General features: G+C 38.6%; 1 protein-coding gene across 2 annotated transcripts; it reads left to right on the forward strand.

Annotated features, from left to right (window-relative positions):
• Positions 1-1,872: 1,872 nt before the first annotated feature.
• On the forward strand, positions 1,873-7,505 carry olfcd2 (olfactory receptor C family, d2). 2 transcript variants are annotated; one of them, XM_073929552.1, is made up of 6 exons: positions 1,873-3,146; positions 3,256-3,547; positions 3,716-4,501; positions 4,594-4,821; positions 4,905-5,028; positions 6,644-7,505. In XM_073929552.1, the coding sequence occupies exons 1-6, from the start codon at positions 2,809-2,811 to the stop codon at positions 6,811-6,813; spliced, it is 1,938 nt and encodes a 645-aa protein (XP_073785653.1). In that variant the 5' UTR covers positions 1,873-2,808; the 3' UTR covers positions 6,814-7,505. The 2 variants fall into 2 exon arrangements, with proteins under 2 accessions (XP_073785653.1, NP_001074079.1); NM_001080610.1 differs by lacking the exon at positions 6,644-7,505 and adding an exon at positions 5,145-6,043 and having other exon boundaries at positions 2,929-3,146.
• Positions 7,506-13,222: the final 5,717 nt, after the last annotated feature.

Genomic DNA, 13,222 nt, shown 5'->3' on the forward strand with positions numbered 1-13,222 from the left:
AGAACATGTTGATTCAATGAGACTGAGACGCTTCAAATCGACAACTCTCACTCTGGAGAGTCACTTCACGCATATCAGTAGGTGGCGGTAGTGCGTTTGGATGTCACCATACGAAAACAACAAGAAGTATCACCGCGTGTTTTCGGCACAGTTTGGGAATTGGTTTTCCCAAGAGCTTGAATGTTATGCATGTTATGTTGTTGGCTATATGTTTCCTATACATTTTATACTTTTACATTTGAATAGGAGTACTAAAGTGAAGAAAGCTGTTTAAACTCAATTGGTAAAAAAAATGATGTTAACGTCCTACAGGTATTGCTTGGGGATTAGTTTTCTTAAGAGCCAAGGTTATTTTGTTGGTTATTTTATATTACATATTACAATTTTGGATATTATATAACATTTTGTATCAGAATATAATTAAATGTGATTGGTGTCACAAAAGAAATTATATATATATATATATATATATATATATATATATATATATATAACATGTTTTCTGTCCTTTTTGTGTTGAATTATTTAATTTTAAATCTTGCTTCATAGTATTGTAATTTAAAAAATGTAATTTAAACAACAGGGCGAGGCAGTGGCGCAGTGGGTAGCACGTTCACCACACAGCAAGAAGGTCGCTGGGTCGATGGTTAGAACCTCGGCTCAGTTGGTGTTTCTGTGTGGAGTTTGTATGTTCTCCATGCCTTCGCGTGGGTTTCCTCGGGGTGCTCCGGTTTCCCCCACAGTCCAAAGTAATGTGGTACAGGTGAATTGGGTAAGCTAATCATTTTAATTAGAATAACACAATACAAACATTTTGAGTCAATTAGTTGCAAAGAAGTTAGACTGACATATTAAAACCATTTTTTATCTACAAATGTGCTTTGTGTTCATACAACATGTTCAAAGCAGTTCAGGTTTACTTGATTGGATTAGATCAATGACTGTAAAAAATATGGACGACGCGACAGCCCTTTTTCCCATTGAACGCCTTGAGGGCAAAACGCCTGCTTGACGGGCACAAACTGTCGCAAAAGACTGCTGAAATTGGAGCCTTGACATGCGCAGAAGGATTGTCTGATGGAGCCAGAGGAGGAGCCGCGAAAATGAGCAGAGTCGGGCTTCCAACCAAACGCTTTATGTAAAATCAACCACGCCCCCCGAACTTCTCAGCATGCGTTTGCTGTCATATCAACACAAATGGATGTAATAACGTTAACAAATATGAGGGTTTTATATATTCAATCGCGCCAGCTCCAGGCCGCATTGCATAACTTACTCGCGGCGTCGCGGGCTGATTCCGGCTCGCATGCGTCAGCGCCTGCTCGCTCGGCCACCGCATCTGGCTCGATTGACTCGGGCTGGAATTGGGTAGTGAGTCCAGGCATCCGGAGTAGGTCCAGCAGAGGTAACATTAGTCAGTCTGAGCTCTAAGAGATAAGTCTCCGGCAGGCGAGAATCTAGCCGGAACTGTGTTTTGCTATCTGGGTGGCTAGGCGTGTATCAGCAAACTAATAAAGCCCGAAAAAAGCCCTGACCTTAGCGAATAAACAGTGTTCCACCAGGATCATGTATGTCAGAAACTATAGTTTACTGCTGAACTCATTTTGTCATGGTAAAATAACACAGAAATCGAATAATAACATTTCAGTCTACTTCAGTCTCCTGCCGAAGCTCAGACGCCGCGCTTTGAGAAACTCAATCACAGCTGTCAATCACGATGACACGCCCAGCATTAAATTACTGCTAAAAACAAACTGTTTACAAAAATGAAGATCTGCACCTATTTCAGCACAATAACCAGTGCCTTAATCGACCAGAACTATCTTTCGGGACATTTTATTGCAAGTGTAATATTTTTTTTTATTTGGGCTCAAGCCTCCTTCATTAACACGGAGGAGGCGGGCTTTATGACTTGTACTGCAGCCAGCCCCCAGGGGGCGATCTAACGGCCGAGACCTTCACTCAAACGCAGGCTTGCGGCACACTTGGATTAGATGCATAAAGAGTGCCACGATTAAATCATGTTCATTCAACAAAATTTTTTTGAGTGTATAAACAGCATTCAGACTACTATATTCTTACTACACAAAGTCTATCTTGAATAAAAAGATAAATCAATCAAAACAGAATATACACATAATAACAATAATATCAAAATCACTTTAGACAGTATTAACACATAATTTTACAAATAGGAAAATAGATGTTTTCAATTATTAAGCCCTTCAGTTCCACTCGAGGTCTCCATGACCTCTGACCTAGTTTGGTGGCTACTGAAAATAGTTAAACTAGACAGATAAATGCACTGAACATTCTTATTTTATAATAAACTATGTATTAACTTGATTCATTAGTCAAAATCATTTCAAACCTAAATACTTATTCAAATAATCATATTAATAAAGTAATGTGAAAAAGGATAAACATTGATCTATGCTGGGCAGGAATCCGAATCCATTACATTGTAAGTTTCAATCTCCACAAAACACCATGTTTGTCTGTATTTTTTATTTTACACAATACTGTCCATGAATTTAATAGAAAAAGATGTTTGTGACTTACTTTGATGTTGCATCAAACCATGTCATTAACTGATATGTTACCACCAAATCAGCACATTTGCTGCACAACGGCTTTGATCATCATGCAATTGAGCAGCTCAAACAAGTAAATGCACATCCCATAACATAACTTAATAATTTATGAGAAAAAAACAAAAAGATTTGTATATACTCAAAATGTTTTTAGTATTGCTATGTGCACAGAGGTATGTTTTTTGTTTCTTTTCTGTGATTAAAGCTTGTTGAAATGGTCAAACTCAAACATTACATGATTCTCTATTCCAGTCCCACAGGGCACTTTAACAATAAAATGCAACACTATTTCAGTTTTGCCTCAGAGGATCTGCTGTTCATGTTTACACTTGGCATGGCAAATACTCTGTCACTGCTGCTACTTCTACTGTTATTACATGGTCACTTTCTTCCAGCAACAGTGCAAATATGTGATCTGGTAGGTCAATCTGCTTTGCCTGTACTGTCTGCAGAAAGAGATATCAACATTGGAGCAATTTTCTCAATTCATAGGAATGCTTTGCTAAGGCTGTATCCTTTTACTTCCAAACCAGAGCCAACAACATGTGTCAGGTCTGTATGATGGTATTAATAATTAAATTAAATCAAACAACAAAACATTTTTTAGAATTAATTTATTATTATTTTTTGCAGTTTTAAATGACTCACTTTAATTTCACAGGTTAAACTTGCGTGAATTTAAATTTGCCCAGACATTTATTTTTGCTATTGAGGAAATAAATAACAACACACAGTTGTTACCTGGAGTTACTTTGGGTTATAAAATCTATGATGCCTGTAATGCAATTTCTCCGACTCTTGTCTCAGGCATGGCTTTAATAAATGGCTATGAAAATACTTTGAGTGATACATCCTGCTCTCAGCCACCTGCTGTTCAGGCTATAGTTGGAGAATCATCATCCAGTCCCACAACGGCCTTGGCTGCTTTAGTTGGTCCATTTAACATACCCGTTGTAAGACATCATATTTTACATCAGCATGATAGCAAGTAGCCAATGTACATGACAAACTACTGAAGCATACACCTAAAATATATGTATGTGGGGAAGGTAGAAAAAATTGAGGATTTACAGTTTTTTTTTTTTTTTGTATAATTTATTTTTCTTTTCTTCTTCTTGCAGATCAGTCATTTTGCAACATGTGCATGTCTGAGTAACAGGAAAAGATATCCCTCCTTCTTCAGAACTATACCGAGTGACTATTACCAAAGCAGAGCACTGGCTCAGCTTGTCAAGCACTTTGGCTGGACCTGGGTTGGGACAGTCAGGAGTCGCAGTGACTATGGTAATAATGGCATCACAGCATTCGAGGATGCAGCAAAACAAGAAGGGATTTGCATTGAGTACTCAGAGGCCATATTAAGAACTGATCCACAAGAACAGTTTCGAAAGACAGTGGAAGTGATCAAAAAGGGCACATCCAAGGTGGTGGTAGCCTTTATTTCATTCGGAGATTTTGCTCCCCTTGTAAAAGTAATTGCAGAAAACAACATCACAGGACTGCAGTGGGTTGGCAGTGAATCTTGGATAACATCTCGAAATCTTGCAGAAACAAAGGAATACAGTTTCCTTTCTGGAGCTGTGGGCTTTGCCATTGTAAATGCCAAACTTGTAGGTTTAAAAGAGTTCCTGGTAAATGTGCACCCAGATCAAGAACCAAAAAACAAGCTTTTAAAAGAATTTTGGGAAACAGCTTTTCAGTGTTCTTTCAGCAACAGTGACAGTGCTCTATGTACTGGTTCTGAGAAACTTGGAGAGTTGAAGAATGAATATACTGATGTATCAGAGCTACGGATAGAACACAAAGCGTATGCTGCAGTGTATGCAGTTGCACACACACTGCATAATGTTTTTAAAGATGTAAAAGCCCCCAACAACAGCAAAAGAGAGCTACCCACACCACAAAAGGCAATGAATGAATGCATAAATACATGAATAAATAATTACATGAATACTGTAGTAATAAATAAAACAATTATGTTTCTGACCTTTACTGTCAGGTATTGCAGTATATGAGAAATCTGAGTTTCACAATAAAAACAGGTGAGAACATCTTCTTTGATGCAAGTGGAGATCCAGTGGCAAGATATGACCTTGTGAATTGGCAGACTGCTGAGGATGGAAGTCTGCAGTTTAAGCATGTGGGCATCTATGACAGCTCACTGCCTTCAAAGCAACGTCTACAAGTCAATCAGGAAATCATGCTGTGGGCAGGGAAAAGTGGATTGGTACATCAATATTATAATTTTTCCATGAAGGCATCCGGCAAATTTGGACAATTTATTGACTTTTTACTTATATTTTATTGTAGTTACCATTGTCCGTGTGCACTGAGAGCTGTCTCCCAGGAACTAGAAAGGCTGTACAAAAAGGACGCCCTGTCTGCTGTTATGACTGTATTCCATGTGCAGAGGGAGAAATCAGTAACAGCACAGGTAAAATTATACAAGTGAAATAACTGTGATAAAAGTATTATAAAGTATGCACACAGGCCACATGATTCCTGATCCACTCTATATTCCAATAATCTTTTCTGAAAATTCTTTCACAGATTCTAGTGACTGCTTTTCATGTGATTTGGAGTACTGGTCAAATGAAAAGAAAGACAGATGTATATTAAAAGTGGTTGAATTCCTTTCATATGCAGAAATCATGGGGATAATTCTTTGTATTGTCTCTTTCATTGGGTTGCTATTAACAGTAATGGTAACTTGTCTGTTCTATCTTCATAAAGAAACACCTATTGTCAGAGCCAACAACTCAGAGCTGAGCTTTTTGCTGCTCTTCTCACTCTCACTGTGTTTTCTCTGTTCACTCACATTCATTGGTCGTCCCACTCAGTGGTCCTGTATGTTGCGTCACACAGCATTTGGGATCACGTTTATCCTCTGTATTTCCTGTGTTCTGGGGAAAACAATAGTGGTGTTGATGGCATTCCGAGCTACACTTCCAGGCAGTAATGTCATGAAATGGTTTGGGCCTCTTCAACAAAGACTCAGTGTTGTTTCCTTAACATTAGTACAGGTTATTGTCTGTTTGCTTTGGTTAACATTATCTCCTCCTTACCCATATATGAATTTGAGCTATTACAGAGAAAAGATCATCCTTGAATGTAACTTAGGTTCAGCATTCGGTTTCTGGGCTGTTCTGGGTTATACTGGTTTGCTATCAACCTTGTGTTTTGTTTTAGCTTTTCTTGCTCGAAAACTCCCGGATAACTTTAACGAAGCGAAGTTCATTACATTTAGTATGCTCATATTCTGTGCTGTCTGGCTTACATTTATTCCAGCATATGTAAGTTCTCCTGGAAAGTATACAGTAGCTGTGGAGATCTTTGCCATTTTAGTTTCAAGTTTTGGTTTACTATTTTGCATATTTGCTCCAAAGTGTTACATCATTTTGCTGAAACCAGAAAAAAACACAAAGAAACAAATGATGGGTAAACTTTAACGCAGTTTGAAACCAAAGATAATCACAGAACTGGTTAAAATACTTTTCATACTATAAAATCAATGGTTAACATTTTTCAGCTTCCTTCAAAATATCCTCTGTAGTGTCCAACAGAATGAATAAACCTTTAAAGGCTTAGAACCAATTGAGGGAACATTTTTGTTTGAATTAAACCTTTGAAAACTTAACAAATAGTCTCTTTCTCTGCCTCTCCATGAATGTGCATCGAAAATTTCTATATTTTACATTTATAATTACATTGTTGATTCACCCCTTACACCAAAACACAACCTTAATCTTACCCATACCAACAAACCTTTCACCACAGACAGGGTAAACAATAAATTTTATTTATAAAATTATTTGCTTGCTATTGGAAAAATTAGTACAATGTTAGCAACACATGAACAAAGTACTAAAATTAAATAAAATTGCCTTTATATTTAAAACATTAAAGTGGTAATTCAAAAGGTTTGCAGCCTGGATTGGCTATAAAAACATTTTATATGGTTAAATCACGTATGATTTCCCAAACAATGGTAGCTACAGCAGCAGTGCAATGTTCAGGGCTATCTGACCCATTAGTTCTGTTCTCCACAGGGTATGGCAGGTTTTCCAGGCTAGGACGGTTCAGCACTAGACACGGTGGACTCACAGTGACCATCTCCATAACAGCATTGTTCTGGGCCTTGGCTATGTACTTGCTGTTTAAAAATGATGTAGATTTTTTGCAATTAACAGCAAATAGAAATTACATACCAATTTCTTGAATTTGTTTATTTCTTACAGTTAATATCAGCATGCATCTTGCATGTAATAACAAAGTTTATATGTTAAGCACATCTGCTTTTTTATAACTTAACATTTACCTTGTCAGGGACTGTATTTACTATATTTATTTTATATTTCATATATCTGTCATTTTATCTTTCTTTCAGTTTTTTTTTCTGTTATTATTATTATTTATTTTCATGAAGGGGTATAAAGATTGTCTCAGGGGTATATTTGACCAACCAGCTGTAAAACCATTTATACATTAGAAAACTTACTGCTGTGTTTTCTATGTGCAAAAGCTTTCTTATAATTGTGTGTGGGTTTGTGCTTAGAGCTCTGTCAAATTGTTCCTTAATTTTTACCATTAAATTTGTTCTTGTTACCCCTTTATATTTTTACAAAGGGTGAACATATATCTTTTATTTAAATATTTTACTTTACAAATGCACTTGAAATGTTTTTATCTCTACCTTTGACCAGACTATGGCAGAAGAAAATCTTCAGAAGAGGAACTTTCACACCACTAGTAACCATAACACAGTTATCTATCCATAACTATTGTTTATTTCCACAGATACTGTGATCTTAATTTGGCACTTTACCCACAAAAGGGGGCTTTTATCATTATTTTACCTGTCACCTATGGAATAAAATGCAATAAAGATTGACTTTAGATTTTACAAAGGTGTGTGACATCTGTCTGGGTATCATTCAGAAATGTTTGAAAACTATACAATATTTTAAATTGGATAATGATTCCTGAACAATACCATTTCCATACCAAATGTATAAAATAAGTTACAAAAGTTTTTTCTTTAACAGTCAAACTCTTAAGGCACAACAAAAATGTAACCTAACAATAAATCAGTCCAAATAAGTGTCCATCAGATAGTCCAAATAGACTTTAATGAAACATGAAAATTGTCATGTCAGCATGTGAGGTTCACTGATCCAATCTTTAAAGTTCTTAATTACTTTACAGATATTTTAAAAACAAAAGTGGCATGTCTGGTTTCTTAAGAGACAGACAACCCTGATGTCGCAAACACTTTTGGTTAGTAAAGATTTGTTCCAGTGACAGTGTATGCAGATACACTAGTGTAAAACAGCCAAATTATTTGTAAAAAAAAATGGATGACAGATTATCAGGCATCCAGCCACAGCTGAGTTCATGAAAGTGGACATAACCAAATATATTTGAATTTACAATTAATCTCACTGTTACACAGTGGCGGTTCTGGACCAGAGTAACTGGGGGGGCCGGGCAGGGGCCACTTCTACTTTTAGGGGGCACACTTTATCATACATCACAAACTATTAAAACAATTATTCAGTCATTTTTCATGCATCACTCTGCAGTCTTCATAAACATTCATTTATTCACTTTCTTTTCGGCTTAGTCCCTTTATTAATCTGGGGTCGCCACAGCAGAATGAACCACCAACTTATCCAGCATATGTTTTACGCAGCGGATGACCTTCCAGCTGCAACCCATCACTGGGAAACACCCATACACTCATACACTTGGACAATTTAACAAATTCACCTATAGCACATGTTTTTGGACTGTGGGGGAAACTTGAGCACCCAGAGGAAACCCACAGCAACACGGAAAGAACAAACAAACTCAACACAGAAATTCCAACTGACCTAGCCGGCACTCGAACCAGCAACCTTCTTGCTGTGAGGCGTTTGTGCTACCCACTTATTTGACAAGTAACTTTGTATTGTAGGATAACACATTTCTAACATTCAAGTACAGCAAGGCACATTTTTACACCTGTAAACTTTAACAGATGCAGTTAAAGTCAATTTTTTTTTGCCCTCCCAATAATTTAAAATTATGTTTCTCAAGTGATCTAAATCAAACCAAGGAGATTTTCACAGTATTTCCTATAACACAAATAATTAATCTGGAGTCATAATAAGTGTTACTTCTTATAGTTTATTTTTTTAATAAAAGTAGTTTTAAATTTTTAATAAACTATTTTAAGTCAGTGTTATTAGCTTCTTTAAGAAAGAATTACTGTTTATTTTATTGATCATCTACACAACAAACCAGTTATACAATAGCTTGACCAATCATTCCAACTATCCTAGTTAACATAACCTAATGAAGTCTTTAAATTACACTTTAATCTGAATCAAAGACTAGAATACTTAAAGGGACATTGTCTGTATACAACTATCTTGCTAAATAACAAGTAAAATATCGTGCACTGTCACTTTGGGAAAGGTAAAAAGTAGTTATTATAAAAATTGGTTAGTTAAACTATTATGTTTAAAAACGTGTTGTAATAAATCATGTCCTGATGACTCGTGCTTTATGTCACGGCTGAAATCAAAAACTAATGAAGAAGGCAAAACTAAACAAGTTGAATATGACTTTTACATGAGCGTGACTGAAAACTAAACTGGATCACTGTTTCATCTGTTCTCCTGTACTTGCCGTTTGTAAGTTCAAGACTGCATTTCCCAATGTAAAACTATGTACAGTCAATTTCTGATTAATAATAGCCTCTGCAAAGCCGAGCACTTCCTATAATAAAAGTTTTGAAATCGTTATTGAAAACAGAAGCCTAATATCATAAACAGTGGACATTTTGATAGTGTTTCACAACATGAGCATGACTGAAGTTGAATCGTTTTATTACCTGTTTCAATTTGGGGGTTAACTTCTGACAAATGCGGGGAACTGTGCGCAGCACCGTCACTGACAGACAGACAGAGGTAGAACGAGAGAGAGAGAGAGAGAGAAAGAAAGCGCGCGAAAGCAGAGAGAGCGAGCCACCGATGGTTGATCTCGCTTCTCCAAGGCGTTTTGACACAAAAATACGCGTCTAAATTTAGGGGGGCCAAAGGGGGGCCAAGCTTGTTGACACGGGGTAAAACGGTAAACAGGCGAATGGTTGAGGCAGGTGGCAAAACAAACAGAAACAATAAAACAATCAAGGGTTTAAACACAGCAGACAATTGAATAAACGCTTATGTGATGCTCACTACAGAGAAACAAGACTCAGCATAGATGTGCGTGTCAGTGGAGTAGCATAATTAAAATAATTATTGGGACAGGATCAAAAATGGTGACGTAGCACGCATCTGCTAGTGGAATGATGATGCATCGGTTTCTCATTATTCATAGCTGAGTTTTCGTATCCTATGAGAAGACCCTGCTTCTTTTTTTTATGACTCCACATGCTCTCCAATGACAGACTAATATGGACAGACCACAGACCTGGTGTCACTGTCACGATCCAGCATCCAGAGATCATTGGTAAAAATTCACATGAACTACACACACCACATAAACTACCATGACCAGAATTCAATGCACCAATCAACACCTGCTCCAGCTGACCGTCATCCAGACACTCTCACGCACACACATTCACAGCTGCAGCTCATTCCCAATGATCACCAGGACTATATAATTTAGTTTGTTTGCCCCTCTAATTGTCTGTTGTTTAAGTTGCTCCCATGATGTCTGTGTGTTCCTGGTTTGTTTTGCTTTATTTTAGTTTGTCTTGTTTTGTCATAGTTCTTTCATTAAATGTTTAAATGCTGCATTTGGATCCGCTCTTTGTGCTTTTCTTCTGAACATTACACCGGATGGTAACAGAACAACAAACCACATTAGGATCCAGCGGCATTTATTTTTCCCTGTACCCCACTCTGGAAGCAGCTTTTTGAAAATGGACCCAGCTATCTGGCTTATGAGAACACACCAATGTGACCTTGCCCTCGAGGGTCATATAAAGGATTTGTTAACCCTGACAAAGTTAACAGATTTCCCCGATTTTGTGTTGATTGAGATTTTCTGTTGTGGACTGAACGAACCTTTAAAGACCACCCTCACCCGTTATGGTCCTTGGGGTTCTCTTTACAATTTATTAGAGTTTGCCCTGATTCTCAATGAATCCACAATATCACCCTCTCACAAAATTGCCATTAGTACCTCGTCACTGTTCATCTCCGCCGCCAGAATTTCCTGATCGGCCGTCACCGCCTGAGCTTGCGGATCGGTCACCGCCGCCTCTTACTCCCCGAACGGCAAGTGCCAGATCCTCAGTCGCTGCCAGATCCGCTGCCACTGCCAGAGCTGCTGCCAGAGCCACGGCCGCCAGTACTGCCAGAACCGATGCCATTGCCAGAGCCGCTACCACTGCCAGAGCTGCTGCCAAAGCCACTGCCACCAGTACTGCCAGATCTGCCAGAGCCTCCACCACTGCCAGAGCCGCCGCCCCCGTCTGAGCTTTCTGAATGGCCGCCGCCTGAGCTCCCTGAAGGGACGCCACCACCTGAGCTTCCTGGCACCATCGTCTACAACGTCTGCCTCTTACGGCGTGCTCCCTTCATGAAGCAACTTATCAAAGGGTGCCGACCTGCAGATTCATTACTAAAGCCAACGTGACAAACAGAAATAGCTGCTAAATACACCTTTAAAGTAGAAAAAGAAAGGTTGAAATCCTGGAAAAAACATAATATGTCCCTAACTGAACACTAGAATAGGAAAATATGACTCAGTTCACACCATTTTTTAAAACCTTGCCACTGCGTGTGCGAGTGGATAAGGCTCTGATCACGGCTGACCTGACAGCATATGCAATATTTCAGCAACGCACTGCCTGGATAGGGGCTTTTAGTATCAGTGAAAGGCCCATTTCCCTCACTCTCACTAAAGTGGGGGAAATTAAGGTCAGTGGAGGAAAAGTGTATAGTAGTACATTTGGCCTTTGCTGGGCTAAAGCATCCACACCCATGGGTGATGCGGGGTTTGTCGGGGGGCCACTTAAGATAATTTTGGAAGGGCACTTTCTATCCAAGACTAAAAAGGGCATGTGCACCGCACAGGTTGAGCTCTATGTGTGCACGTGCCTGTTGAGCATAGTCATAGATGTGAAGCCCATCGCTGAAAATCTCTCATTCTGAGAAGTCCCAAATAAACTACCAAACTTACTGATGCCATTAGGCCCAGCATTTGTAGGCATACCCTGAACGGGATCACTCTCACCTTCTAAAAACTGGAGACACATTGTGTGAAAGTCATGATTCTCTTCTGTGTCAGTGTGATGAGATGGGAAAGGGAGTTAAATCTGAGCCCCAGATATTCTGAGCACTAAGAGGGCTCTAAACATTTTTTCTCATTATTTTGAACTCCAAATTGCATAAACGGATTAATACTGTGTCTGCATCTATGATTGCTTGCGATGAGAAGCATATCAGATAATCATCTGTGTAAGGCAATATTTGTATTTCTTAAAAGAGCAGCTTCCACACATGTGCAGCTGACAGATTAATCATTATGAACCAGTTGTTTGGGCAAATCAATCGACAAAGCAACTAGTGGGTCAGCATTTTGAATGAGTATACTCCTAAGAACTTGTTTACATCCCTAGATCTAAGATCGGACGAAGAGATGTTCTCCCTTTTTTCAGAATCAAAGTACAGCCTTGACAGCTTACCTCTTTTGTGACAGAGAGTCTATCTCATCTCCTTCAGCCATAGACACAAGTATTTTATTGAATTTGGGTGATTTTATGGAAAATTTGGCAAAATGGCCCTTAATAAAGTTGGAATATGGCAGAACAATTTTCTTACTTTCACTTGCATGTCAGGTCTTACGCATTTCTCAGAGTGGGGTAGTCAATTTCTAGCTTCCGCAACCGCAAAGGAATGTTTTACCCATGGGCCAGATCCATTTAATTGGAGGTGCAAGTCCGCTGGAAGTGCTCTTTGCCACTATTGGTGTAATGATCTGAGTGGGGATCGAACCCGGGTCTACGGTGTGGTTAGCAGTAGGTCTTACTAGATGAGCTAAGTCTGCAACTGATCACCTAAGAGCAGAGGAGGAACAAAGTTAGTCCACAACTAATGAATTTCAAAAAAATAATATAGTCTTTACTGAGGTGAATTTGACAAAAAGGAGAGATAATATCTCTCTACAGCCAGGGTTGAAAAAGTACAACAAAAATAGGAAAGCCGAGCTTCCTGAAAATACATACAAAATAAAATAGACACGAGGGTCTCATAACAATCAAACAGCAAAATATCAAGCAAAAAAGTCTTGAGAACAAGCAAAAAAAGTCTTGAAAACAACTTAACTGGAAACTGGACGAGGCAGCAAGAGGTTGGGTTCAGGACTGAACATAGAGCAGGATACAAAGCAGTCTTATGTAGAGCAAAGAACAGGTGGTGGTGATTACGCTGATTACAGAAGAGTTTAGAGGAACAAGAGTCACTACTGCCATCTAATGTTGAGGAGTATAGGGCAATTTGTGCGCCCCCTGGTGGGTTGGAGGATGTGATAAAATGCTGAGATATTACAGCAGCCCCTCCTCTAAGAACGTCTCCTGACATTCCCTTGGTGCTCTCTTTGTGCCTGGTGGAATTCTTTGATGAGGGAAG

The sequence above is a fragment of the Danio rerio genome, chromosome 18 (assembly GCF_049306965.1).
Source record: "Danio rerio strain Tuebingen ecotype United States chromosome 18, GRCz12tu, whole genome shotgun sequence".
NCBI classification, from domain to species: Eukaryota; Metazoa; Chordata; class Actinopteri; order Cypriniformes; family Danionidae; genus Danio; species Danio rerio.